General features: G+C 32.5%; 1 protein-coding gene across 2 annotated transcripts in view; it reads right to left on the minus strand.

Moving 5' to 3' along the window:
• Nucleotides 1-12,691, minus strand: part of RASA2 (RAS p21 protein activator 2) — a 95,193-nt gene that overhangs the window by 53,883 nt on the left and 28,619 nt on the right. For both annotated transcript variants that reach the window (XM_006907186.3, XM_015585847.2), the window contains exons 4-5: nucleotides 9,900-9,994; nucleotides 786-862 (exon numbers count right to left, since the gene is read on the minus strand). In XM_006907186.3, coding sequence (XP_006907248.2) covers nucleotides 786-862; nucleotides 9,900-9,994 — 172 coding nt within the window. The remainder of the gene's footprint in view (nucleotides 1-785; nucleotides 863-9,899; nucleotides 9,995-12,691) is intronic.

Raw genomic sequence — 12,691 nt, forward strand, 5'->3', positions numbered from 1 at the left:
ATGCTTCAAAAGAACTGCGGTGTTCATATTAAAAGAATAAATTATAGCCTGGTATAGCAATAAGAGAGTAACATTTATCCTAATCCTATTCCCTGGCTTTAATGTATGTGGGTAGGGTAGGAAAAACAGTCTCTAATTGAAAAAGCAGTAGAAAAAACAGTATCTCCTGGGATATTCAAGTATCAGTTAAGACAAAGATAGAGAAAACATTCAGAAGTCAGGGATTTTGGGTAGCTTGCTGATAACAGAGAGAGAGGATTTGGGTGCGAGGGAAAAGGCAGGGGTTCTGGGCTAGAACAGACTCCCAGAACTGTTACAAGAGTAGAGTTTGGGTGATAAAAAATGACTTGAGGGCAAAAGAGGAAAAAAGGAATTCAAAGTAAGTAAGAATCAATACTGGGACTCTCAAGGTAGGCATTTAGATTTAGTCCCAAGGTCCCTAATGCCTAGAGGCCTCCACTAGGAAGCCAGCCTTTCCACTTCCTCCCTGCCCAGATAGACATGCTTCATCTGTGATCCTATAATACTCTATTGCCTAGATCTAACATTTAACCCACATTCAATAGTAAATATTGGTTGAATGAATTAATAACTAATCACTAATCATAACCTGAGTAGACTAGATAAGAAAACAAACTGGAAATCAAATTAATAAAGGAATGTCATAGCAGTTTCATTTCTGAAAAAGTTTCTTAAGTATTTAAAATAAGCAATTGGCTTAAGATTCAAAGAATACAAAATGGAAAATTATTTCTAGTTGATTTTGGTAAAAGAAACATGCTTACTGTACAAGCAGCTGCTGGCACACAGTTCCATTCTCTGTTATCAGTTCATTCAGTTTTAATTCAAGGTGAACTTTACCCTAGAATGACAAAAAATATTATAAACTGAGTAGTCTATTTGGTTGACAAAAAATTAAAAGTATATACTTCTACAAATGGTACTCATAATATTTCATTATGCACTATTAGTGATCCCTAGCACATGGCTTTGCCCACATCAAGCACCTGTTAAATGACTAATAACCAACAACATAGATCAAAATCTGAAAGAAGTAGTAAAATGCTGTATCAAACATGGTATTCAAATCTAAGAATTTTATGCCTACTTCAACAAATATTTATGTATTTTGATTATCAGGAATTACAAAGAAAGATAACACATTTCAGGAAACTTAGGAAATTTAAGCAAATTATAAAATACAGAATGTTTTTCTCCAGAAAAGACAAACCATTAATAAGGACAGAGTCAGTATCATTAAAAGACAGAAATCATACCATTTAAAACAATAAAGCTAAGTTAAAGCTGGTAAGACAATTTGTCAACATTTGCTTTTCTTAAATAATAAAGATTTATAGAATATCTACTATATTTTAGGAGGCACTGTGGGAGTGGGTAGGAATCCACAGATGTATAACACACAGTCACTGCGTATAAGAAGCTCACATTCTAGTTGGGGAGACAATAAACAAAAGAACAATATATGGCCAAGAGCAATGATGAAAAAATGGGATACTGAAAACAAAGGAGTTCTTTTTAAAACAGTTGTTAATAGATTTTTAAAAAACTGAGTAGTATAAATTTAAAGCAAATTACCAACTTCTTAAGAAACAAAGGCTTAGGAACAATATAATCTAGAGCTTGATATTTCTACTGTGCCACTGGTGATGAGCAATTCTGAACTGGTTAAGAATCACTGATAGATTACCTCCACCCAGCTGACAAGACAATTTCCACGGTGCCAAGTGGAGATTTCAGGGGTGTGATGTCTAGGGTTTGATGACATATGTAATTTCATCAGAAGTAAGAAAATTCATTATCTAGTCACTGTTCTTTCTTGGAACAATCCCTTTCGGACATTCTTCACAGAAATCTAACCTAAATCAGCCTATTTTATGGAGATTTGTTATACAAGAGTGAATCTGAAGCTCAGGGTAAGACAATAAATGATGAGTAATAAATATTGATGGATCTCAACAGAAAAGTTTGCATGAGAAAGCTAAGCTCTAAAGAAAGGCATCATTGGTAGTAAACTTAGAAGTTAGGTGGATTTAGAAGTAAATGAAGCCAACCTTCCACTAAAAATCTAGGCATAAATATTTATAAAAATAAGTCTTGTTAGTCCTGCACTTAATATTCACAACCCCTGCTATACAACAGTGACCTTGAAGAAGTCAATGATCTGTAGTAATTTGTAATATTACTCAACTAGAATTTTGAATGTTTGCTGTCATGCCATGAATGTCACTTAGCTAGTGAGTGAGCCTAGCCAACCGCACCAACATTTGCATCTCAAAGCGGTTTTACTATTTTAACGTGTATGCATTTTATGGTAGAAATTGTATGCTAACAAGGCACTCCCAACTGTCTCTCAGGAAATATCTAGAATCTACTCTCTTTCTAAGACAATAAAAACCATTAAAATAGAGTACAGAAGTAGTATAATAATTTCATCCACAATTAAAAATTACAGCACTGTATCAAGTCAAGCCTAGAAATCAAAAGATATTTAATGAGATTCTACCAGGAATCATTATCACTGAGTCAGAGCCTACCTAATAAGTTCACTACTCAACACGGGCTGTTACACTGGTATTACTCAACAGTAACATAATTGTGCATTAATCTGGTCAAGAAAAGAGTGGAGACAGAACAGATAGACATAAGACACATACTATTAGTGTGGAATACTAAAATTAAAAAGGATTATGAGTTTTTAAATTAAGGAAATTATAACTTCTAAATTGTAAAACACTACCTTAACATGGAGATATGTACATAATACCTAGTAAAAGAAACAAGTTACAAAATAAGATGTATAATATAATGTTAATTTGTAAAAATAAACTATACTAAATATTACTATATAAAATTACCAGAAGTTACCTTTCGTTGGTAGGATTTCAGATTTTTTTTTTTTGCTCACCTAGATTTTTAAAGTTTCTACTACCAATGTGTGCTGCATTTTAATAAAGAAAAATGAAAAGTTCTAAAAATTATTTGAAGCTACTTTTCAGTGTCGGAAACCTAAATCTGTGAACATTTTAGAAAAATTATTTAATATTCCTTACTACAGTCACTCAAAAGTTCGGTTTTACTTACATCCGTCATCATTTTGTGGATTTGGATTGCAAGAAAACAAGTTTTTTTGTTGTTGTTTTTTGAGAGAGCAGTTATAAGGTTAGGTAAACATTTCCTAGTCTCCTTTGAAGCCAAGGATAGTGGCTAAGGATAGCTATATGATACAGTTCTGGCCAATGAGATATAAAATAGAAGTTGCCAGAAGGGTATCCAAAGAAGCTTGTTAAATGGGATTACCTAATTGCAGCAGTGGCCCAAGATGCTAAGCTTAATCAAAGCTTTCCACAGTCTCATGGTGCTGGGCAGATGAAAATTGGAGTCCAGGGCCCACCAAGATAAGAGTGGCCCTGGCAAACACCCAGGCTTTCTGTTGGAAACTCTAAAGCAGCAGTCCCCAACCTTTTTGGCACCAGAGAGACAGGTGCTCCTATGAGAATCTAATGCCTGATGATCTGAGGTGGAGCTGAGGCAGCGATGCTAGTGCTGGGGAGTGGCAGCAAATACAGATGAAGCTTCACTCCCTTCCCTGCCACTCACCTCCTGTTCTGCGGCCTGGTTCCTAACAGGCCACGGACAGTAGGGGTTCATGGCCTGCGGGGTTGAGGACTCCTGCTCTAAATGATTATGCCTGAAGAACAAGAATGAATGACATAGACCAGCCCTTACCAAGATTGAAACCTAATCTGGAATCGACCTAATCCCTAACTGGATTAAGGTAAACTGTCTCTAATCTACTCATATGCCAAAAGCAAATCTCTAAAGAAAGAAAATATGTGTACCTCATCCAGAACTTCAAATTATCTCTAAAATATTTTATATTTCAATGTCTAGTATTCCATTAAAAATTGCTAAGCATACAGAACACCAAAAACAAAAAAAAAATGGACAAAAAGATTTACAGGAGATACAGATATTGGAGTTAACTGACAAGTTAAAAAAGCTCTTTAAAAAACATTTTAAGATAGAAAACAAAATGAAAAATGTAGCAAATAACTGGAAACTATAAAATATATCAATGAAAAATTCAGAATTAAGCAATGAAATAACCAAAATGAGGATGTCTTTAACAGCAGATTAGCCACAGCAAAAAAAAAGGACTGGTGAAATGGTAGGTAGAATTTAACAAAACTGAAGAAGGACATCAAGGCTAAGAAGATTCAATAGCCCCCAGGAACACCCAAGTAGGATAAATATAAAGAAAACTACATGTAGGTACAACATAAAACTGCTGAAAATAGAAGATAAAGAGAAAATCATAAAAGCAACTAGAAAAAATAGACATTACATACAAATAAGTAATTCTAAGACTGTGACAAGGAACTATGTTTGATCATAAACATGCAATATGATTTGGTCCACAACTACTTTTTTATCCAATATCCTAAGAAAGAGTCAATGACAAAATAGTATACCTTTTATATATGTCACAAAACATTTGAAGATCATGTATCTAGCAATATATTCTTTACTTTTAGTTAAAAATAAACCAAATTCTTGAAGGCATTATTTTATATGTATTTCATAGCACTGATTATGTTGATATATGCATTATATCACATTAATTTGTCTTACCATATTTAGGAACTTGTACTATTCTGGTTCTGTCTGAAGGTTTAATATTTTATATGCTAACTTTATTTCAATTACTTTTAGAAAAATTTCACAAAAAAATATCTGTGGTTATTTTAATTTTATATTGTTATTCTTGTTACCATATAGAAGATATGTGAACGTCTGCATACTGTTTGGGAAACTCAGATGAATATAGGAATTTGAGCAAAACGCAATATACATGCACTTAAAACCTCTTGAGTATAAATACTTTTTTAGTTTTTAATCACAAAACACTAAATTTCAACAACTCTTCCACATAAAAGAACCCAGTATATTTCAACTGGTGAAGATTTTTCTTCATATGAGGGGAAAAATTCTTCATATAAAGGGGAAAGAAATCAGATTTCTGATAGATGTTTTCATATTCATTATGAAGTAATTAACTCTGTAAATCATTTTGGACATAAACTATCTGTCAGATGAAAAACAAAAGGTTTTATTTACTATCTCTTATTTAGGTATTGATAGATTAGTTTTTCTCCTTAAAGAAGTACTTATTATGATCTAGTAGGTTCACTCTTTTGCTATCTCATGTTTATAAATTTATAATTTTTTAAAATCAACCTGCAACAATGAATTATATCTTTACATTCAATGTCTTAATTGGGCATGTACAAAATACCCTAATGTATGTATTATTAGCTATAATCAATGCTTTTTTAAAAATTCTTGTTTAAATAGCAAGAGTAGAGGACATATTACCAAAAAAACCTATAAATCAATCATTTACTTATGGCATGATCCAGAAATTCAAGATAACCCTGTTAGTAAAGACATTAATTACATCAAAAGGATGTGACTGACAACAGTATATCTGGATTTACTGCTTGTACAAGTTGTGTGAGACAAACACCCTTATTAATGAGAGCACCAATTTCTCCATAGGAGAAATTTGGTTTAATTGGTCTTATGTAAAGGCATGTTCTTTATCATAGCACCTAAGAAATAAAGAAAGGAAAAATACTTTGTTGTGAGTCCCAGGATTAAATAGTTAACAGCATGGCTGCAGATCACTGAAGCCAAAAGAGGATTTATATGAAGAGGCACCAACACAATTCAAATTAACTTCACTTACACAGCAAAGAATATAGAGAAATAATACCAAGTGACATAGGATGATAACCAATACCAGAAACTAAAGAAGAGTATGCTTCAAAAAGGAGGGAGTGGTCAATAATATCAAAAGCTGCTGAAAAGTCATGTGAGAGAAGGACTTAAAAACGTCCACTAGACACAGTAGTAACACAATGTCATGGGTAGTATTAGTGAGAGCCATCTGTGCTCTCCCTCTGACCCACTGTGAGGTCTAAAGGCAGATTAGAGTGGGTTGAGAAGAGAACAGTTCAATACAGAGGGGAAAACTGCAAAAAGTGTAGAAAACTACACTCATGAAATAGTAATAATATCTTGAATGTTTGAAAAGAAAACTGAAAATAATTAACATTTTTGAAAGTAATAATAAAGCATCTGGGAAGCAAGTCCAGGTAAGAGGTTAAAGATCTTGGCAATTTTCAAATGTTCTGGTATAAAACCCATCTAACTTCTACTGGGTTCTTTTCATTTGAGGGCTAAATAATGTTTTTTCATGTTACTAAAAAAACTGAAGGGAATCCTGTATACTAAAGTTCTCATTTCACAGATCAAGATCTTCCAACAACTATAGATAGGTTAGCAACTATTAGAGGTACAAATGCCAATTAGTGGTAAAGCTAAGAAATCAAACATCTTCCCTTCTGAAGTAGAGATACCAATTATTTCCTCCACCCACATCCCTTTCTTAGGGGACATGCCTACCTAATCCCCAAAATAGACTTCTTTACAGTGACTTTACCCTCAATCAGTGGATATATGACACAAGTTTGGCCAAATTCTCTCTCTAAATTGTGGCAGAAACTGAATCAGATCTTGGAGAGTGAGGGGGCTATATGGCCATGTAGACTCAAAGGCTGACGTGGCCTTTCTTTAGATATCAACAAGAAATTAGAGGGGATTTACAGAAGCAAGAGAGACAGTCTTATCAGACAAACAAAAAGAATATAATGGAATCTGAGTATTAAATCGTGTTTCTTTCTTTAATGGAATCTCAGTATTAAATCGTGTTTCTCCCTCTCCTTCTCTATCTTTTTTACGCCTACAACACCATCCAAATACTAACCAGGCCCAACCCTGCTTAGCTTCCAAGATCAGATGGGATCGGGCTTGTTCAGGATAGCATGGGCGTAGACTAGTGTTTCTTTTCTTTCCCTTTCGTTTTGCAAAGTGAAATTATATTAAAACAAGAGGGAAAGATAGAGAAAAAAGATTAACTATTCGCTTTACAAAGTGAAAGAGAAAGAAAAAAATACTACTAAACAGTAAGTACTTACAGTCAATGAGCAATGTAGAACAGGTAGGAATCAATAGTGGGTCTCAGTTCCCATGTACCTCTTGCAGTATTTACTGCTCATTGAGTGGAAGATTAAAGATACAGTATGTATTTCAACTGCACCACAGCCTGAAATGCAAGCTGTTTTACATAGTTGTCAACCCAAAACAAACCAAGTACCCAATACTTTAGTGTACTTTATAAAAAACTGAAGTCTTTTCAAAATAATTTTGACTATGTGAACTGTATCTAGTCTATTATTATAAGAAACTGACTTCCACTTAAGATGCAGCTTTTCTGTAAATGTCTGAGAACTTCCTAGCTCTTTCTGGCCAAACTGAAGTTCCTGTTAATTATACTCCAAGAAGTTCCCCAGGAACCTTCTAATACCCTTTCCTTTTTCTTTGAGTTTATTTGAGTAGGCTTCTGTTTATTATACTCACATGTTCCTTAGACCCTCCTAATGATTTCTGTTGAAGCCTTTTTATAACCAACAGTACAGAATAGTGAAAGGCAGTAAAGCACAGTGGCTAGGAATTTTAGAATCAGATAAGATCTCTATTGTAATCATGGCTCCATCATTTAATATTGCTGTGACTTTGGAGACATCATTTAACCACTATGAATCAATGCTACCTATACCTCATAACATTATTTTGAGACTAAATGAGATAATATATCTCAAGTACTTAGTACTGTGCTTAGTATACACTGTTATAATTACTAACAGTAATTATTAGATGGAAGTCCTTCTGAATTCAATCGTTTCATGGCCTTTTCCTATGGCTTCGTCAATAGCTCTCATTTCCATGACATTTTTGTGGAATTTTATAAAAATTATGCAAGTGAAAAAATTTATTAATAAAGTAGGATTTGTATGAATCACAAAGTTGATTTAGTATTTCTAGTCAGTTTTAAGGTCAAATAACGATATTCCCAATGGTACCATATTAACCTATAAAGTGTTATGCATTCCTCCCACCTCCTAAAGGACTCTTCCTTCCAAAAATTATTTTAAATAGTGAACAGATCTTACTAATTAAGTATCATTTAAGAGAAAATAGCTGTAAAGGTTAATAACTCATGGTCATGAAAATAACTCATAGCAAATAAAAAATGTCAACGTTATATCTAATAGTTAAATACTATTTCCAGAATTTTCGTGTTTCAGAAATGAGTTTTATATATACCATCCAATAAAAGCCTGTTACCCACTACTAATTTCTCATACCCTCTCCAAGAACTATATATTCTATAGGAATTTCTACATTTTGAGAGGTAGGGCCCTTAAATCACTTAGCAAATTTACACTGATCATAAGAAAAAGAATAAATTTTAATAATTCTTTTTCTATATCTTAAATAATAATAAACTTAAATAATAAACTATATCTTAAAATAATCTTCAAGTTTAATTTATTCAAACTCAAAAGCTTTTTCGTATATTGCTCTTTGTTAAAACTATTAAATAGAAAAACAGGTACTTTAACATTTTCATATCCGCCTTCTTGCAAAGGTATATAAGGAAATGGCCACTTGATCAACTAGTGGCTAACTGATATTTTACATTTGATAGCATTTAACAGCTTTCAAAATAGTCTGAAAGGTGTTTCACTTAATTCTCATATGAGTAAACATGGAAACTTTTATTTCCATTTTATAGAAATAAAATTCAAGGCCAATAATGTAACCACATATGAAAATTAGGATCTAAATTTTCTGACTTCTAGTTTAAAACCCTTTCCACTTCATCACATTGCCTCTCACCTGGATCATTTACCATACTGTATAATTGGGATGTGAATAACAGTTACTGCCAAATGGAGAGAAAAGAATGTTAAAATGGGGTACAGTGGATAAACAGGAAAAGTTTGAATTGCATTTTGTACTTAAAGGGTTTTGGTATACCAATACCTAATTTTGTGACAATTTAATCAAGGAGAATGCTTGAGAGGTTATGAGGAAACAGAAACACAGGCACTTTATTTGCAAATATCTGTGGGTGTGTGTGCAGCACTTTTTTCTTGTCCTAAGCTTCTGTTTGAGTCACAGTGGCAAATTATAGCTTCTTTTAGAGGGGAAGAATTCTGCTTGCAGTTATGCCCTCGGGAAATGGTTTCACAATCCTAACTATATTTTATAAGTAAATAGGGTTACATAAAAGGATTCCCTTTAGATAGAAATAACAATTTCTAAGAGAAAGTCATATTTTTCAGAAACAAAAACGTTAAGGTACATAGCTAAACATCTATCTTTACTCACAGAATCTGTAAGACCTTCTTATTTTGGCAAGAGGAAAGAAGAGCTTTAAAAAGAGTAATGATACCCTTTCAAATAAAGAAAGGGAGAACAATAGGAAGGGTGGATGTGGGAATAAAGGTTCTGTATGGCGGGCTTAGGCATAGTTTGAATGAATAACATTTTCCCAAGTCTCTTTTATTATAGAGTAAAGCATCTTGGTCAGAACAGATGAAATCACAGACATCTAGGGATTCTCCTCAAAGTTAGAATCAATAAAACATATTTTTTTCCTTAAAACTTTTCCCCATCTAAAAAATTTTAAAAATTTGCTACTTTGACTCAAACAAAAGAACTAAGGGAGAAAAAAAATGTCCACCTAATATAACCTCTCCAAACTCCTCATACATGTGTTATTCTTGAATTCATGTGGCAAGGCATTACCTTCTAGCTATTTATTATATTACCCAAAGGTCTATAATATTTGGCGCCAGAATTTAAAATTAGGTATAATAAGCTTTATGTATATGATCTAGTATAATTCATTTTTCATTCATTTCTGTGTGTGACAATCTTCTAATCACTTAAGATTTAATATTTACCTGAACCTCTGAATTGGAGTCAATTGGCTGTAGTGAAAACCAAGTTTCTTTGCCACTGTGGTTACACAAGTCCTCTTTTTTGATGGCTACTTTTCCTACGGGAAATAAGTAAAACGATATGAGGAGACATTTTGTATAATCAGCACTGTTATATATAATACTGTGTAGAAAATGTTTTAAAAGAATTTGTACCTATTGATATAAAAATACATTTTTATAAAGCATTTTTCTATATTCTAAAGAATGAAAAGTGCTCATTTCTCCTTGCCCCTTGACAGACTTTTCTCTGGATCGTTTTGAATCAGAGAAGTAGCCAAAATTCAGTTGCAGGTAAATACAAATGAATTTTTTAATACTTATTCAGATTCATGTTTTTACCGAGTACATTCAATGTAAAAAGTGGTATACAATGACAGTGCAAACTAATCTTCCCAATGCTTTAATGCTATGACTAATCCCATGTTCTAAATCTACATTTAATAAGAGTTTTTAAGTCCCAATTAAGAGACAAATAAAAATATTATACATCACTAACATTAAAAATTGACTTGAAAATTATGGGAAATGGAAGCAATGATTTTATTAAAAGTTGCTTTTTTCAAAATATTGCAAACAGTTTATACTGCTTCAATGCACACACACACACAAAAAAATCACAGCAGTTCCTTAAAGTGTTTCTACCTCTTAGAGAAAGATACAGTACAATGAGCAAAGTAGTATGAGAGGAAGAAACAGAAATGTTCTCATTGTAATGAATTATTTTCCATGTTGGTACAAAGCATTTCCTTCCTCAATTCAAGTTTTAAGAAGTAGAGATAGTTTTGCATATGACTGACAATTTATTCAAAGATCATAAAAACTTTAACAATGGAGATATACTAAAGTCAAAAACAGTTCACTTTCTTTTATCGAATAAGAATTTTCATTTCAAGTACCTTAATTATACTTCCAGGGTATCTTGCACTTATGATTTATCTAGGTCTTTCAGTTCAACATATGAAAATTTTTAGAAAACGGTAAAACATTTTCCTGTCAAGGTATATCAATTTTTGTGTATCAAGTGGAAAGGAAAGGCATGAAAAACCACCAACACTGTACACTGTAAAAGGGTGTTATGGTATATGAATTACATCTCGATAAAGCTGTTACCAAAAAAATTTTAACCATATTAAAATTTTTGTTAAGTTTATCAACTCAAACTACAAAAGATATGTGTGTAATTTTAAGGAAAATATTAAAATACACAGCTATATATATTTTTATTAGAGTGACAACTGTATTAATACGTAATTCAAAGGAGAACTATTGAAAATACATCAACTATATTTATTAACACACGAGACTTAAAACTTGTAATATTTTAAAATCAATAAATTGACCCTCACAACAAGCATAAATCTTTCCAACTTTCTTTTAAATATAATGGATGAAATCTCATGAGAAGGCCAAAATCTTCATGTAAATGAATATACAGCATTTATAATTCATTCAAATCTTGTAGAAAATGGCACTAGGAGAATAATGTATTTCAGCCTTTTGGGGTTAAATTTAAGATATAAAATGATGAAAAAACAGAAATTCTTCCAGTACTGACTATACATATTCAAAGCCTAACTGGAACACCCAAATATTCTTTAAGCTGCTGAAGGAGTTTAGGTTAACAACCAAATCATACAAATCTCTTGATATATTTTACTTACAGATTGTATCAAATTCCTGGCAAATCAATATAATACCAGGAATGGCTTAGGATACAGTTATGACAAATATTCAATATTGTTTGTCACAAAAAAATACTTACGATTATCAAAATTCTATCAAGTGGTTCCATTTACCATTGATTTCACACCAGATATAAACGTTAAGACAATGGATAACAGCTTGACACCGTGTGTGTGTGTGTGTGTACATACATACATCTATACATCCTATAGCTGAAGTTCTTGTATTTTGAGAACCACTCATCTCCTTCTTTAAGAATTTTAGTATTTATGTACCTTTTGTGTCCTCTCCCCAGAAAAACACAGATATCTTCTGGCATATAATTTTCAGAGTAAACCCACCATCCAGAAACTTACTAGTAGTCTCCTGGTTAACAACCCTATTTTACAATTTCCAAGATTTTTAGTTTTGTACGCAATTTATGAATATGTATGTAGATGTATGTGTGTGTACATATAATATATACAAACATCACTAAAGCAAGCCCCTAACTTAAAAATACAGTTTTTTTAAAAAAAGTTTATTTAGAAATTTACTAGTTTCATCCACTTACTCATTTAACAAATAATCACGACGGCACTGTGTTTTAAATGGTGATTTGATTTCCAGATTCCTCTAGCTGAAGTTATGACTCATAACTCCAGATAACTGGAAATACATCTTCTCCCACAGGTGCTTTCCCAAAAGAGAATCCGCTCTTAGTTCATGGTCATGAAAGAGTTGAATGGTTCTTGTCTCCTAAGAGGGAAACCCTTCTCTGTCTAGTTGCATAAATAAGCCACTAATAAGTTGAGAAAAACCTGTAATTTTATTGCCAGCTCTTATTCTATCAAGTTTCTTTTTAAAATATCAGTTTGTGAAATATAGAGATTTAGCTGTATGAGACTAAAGACAAAGCAGGGAAGAACATACGATCCCAAGAAGTCAGAAAAACTGTTATATAAGAATGACAGAGGAAAATAAAAACATTTCAAGTCATTAGGTATTATGATACCTGCAACATGTTCAGCACTTTATTAGGCAACATAACATATGAAAAAGTCACCAATCCTAGGGAATCAAACAGGGTA

Source organism: Pteropus alecto, unplaced genomic scaffold (assembly GCF_000325575.1).
Source record: "Pteropus alecto unplaced genomic scaffold, ASM32557v1 scaffold92, whole genome shotgun sequence".
Taxonomy (NCBI): Eukaryota; Metazoa; Chordata; class Mammalia; order Chiroptera; family Pteropodidae; genus Pteropus; species Pteropus alecto.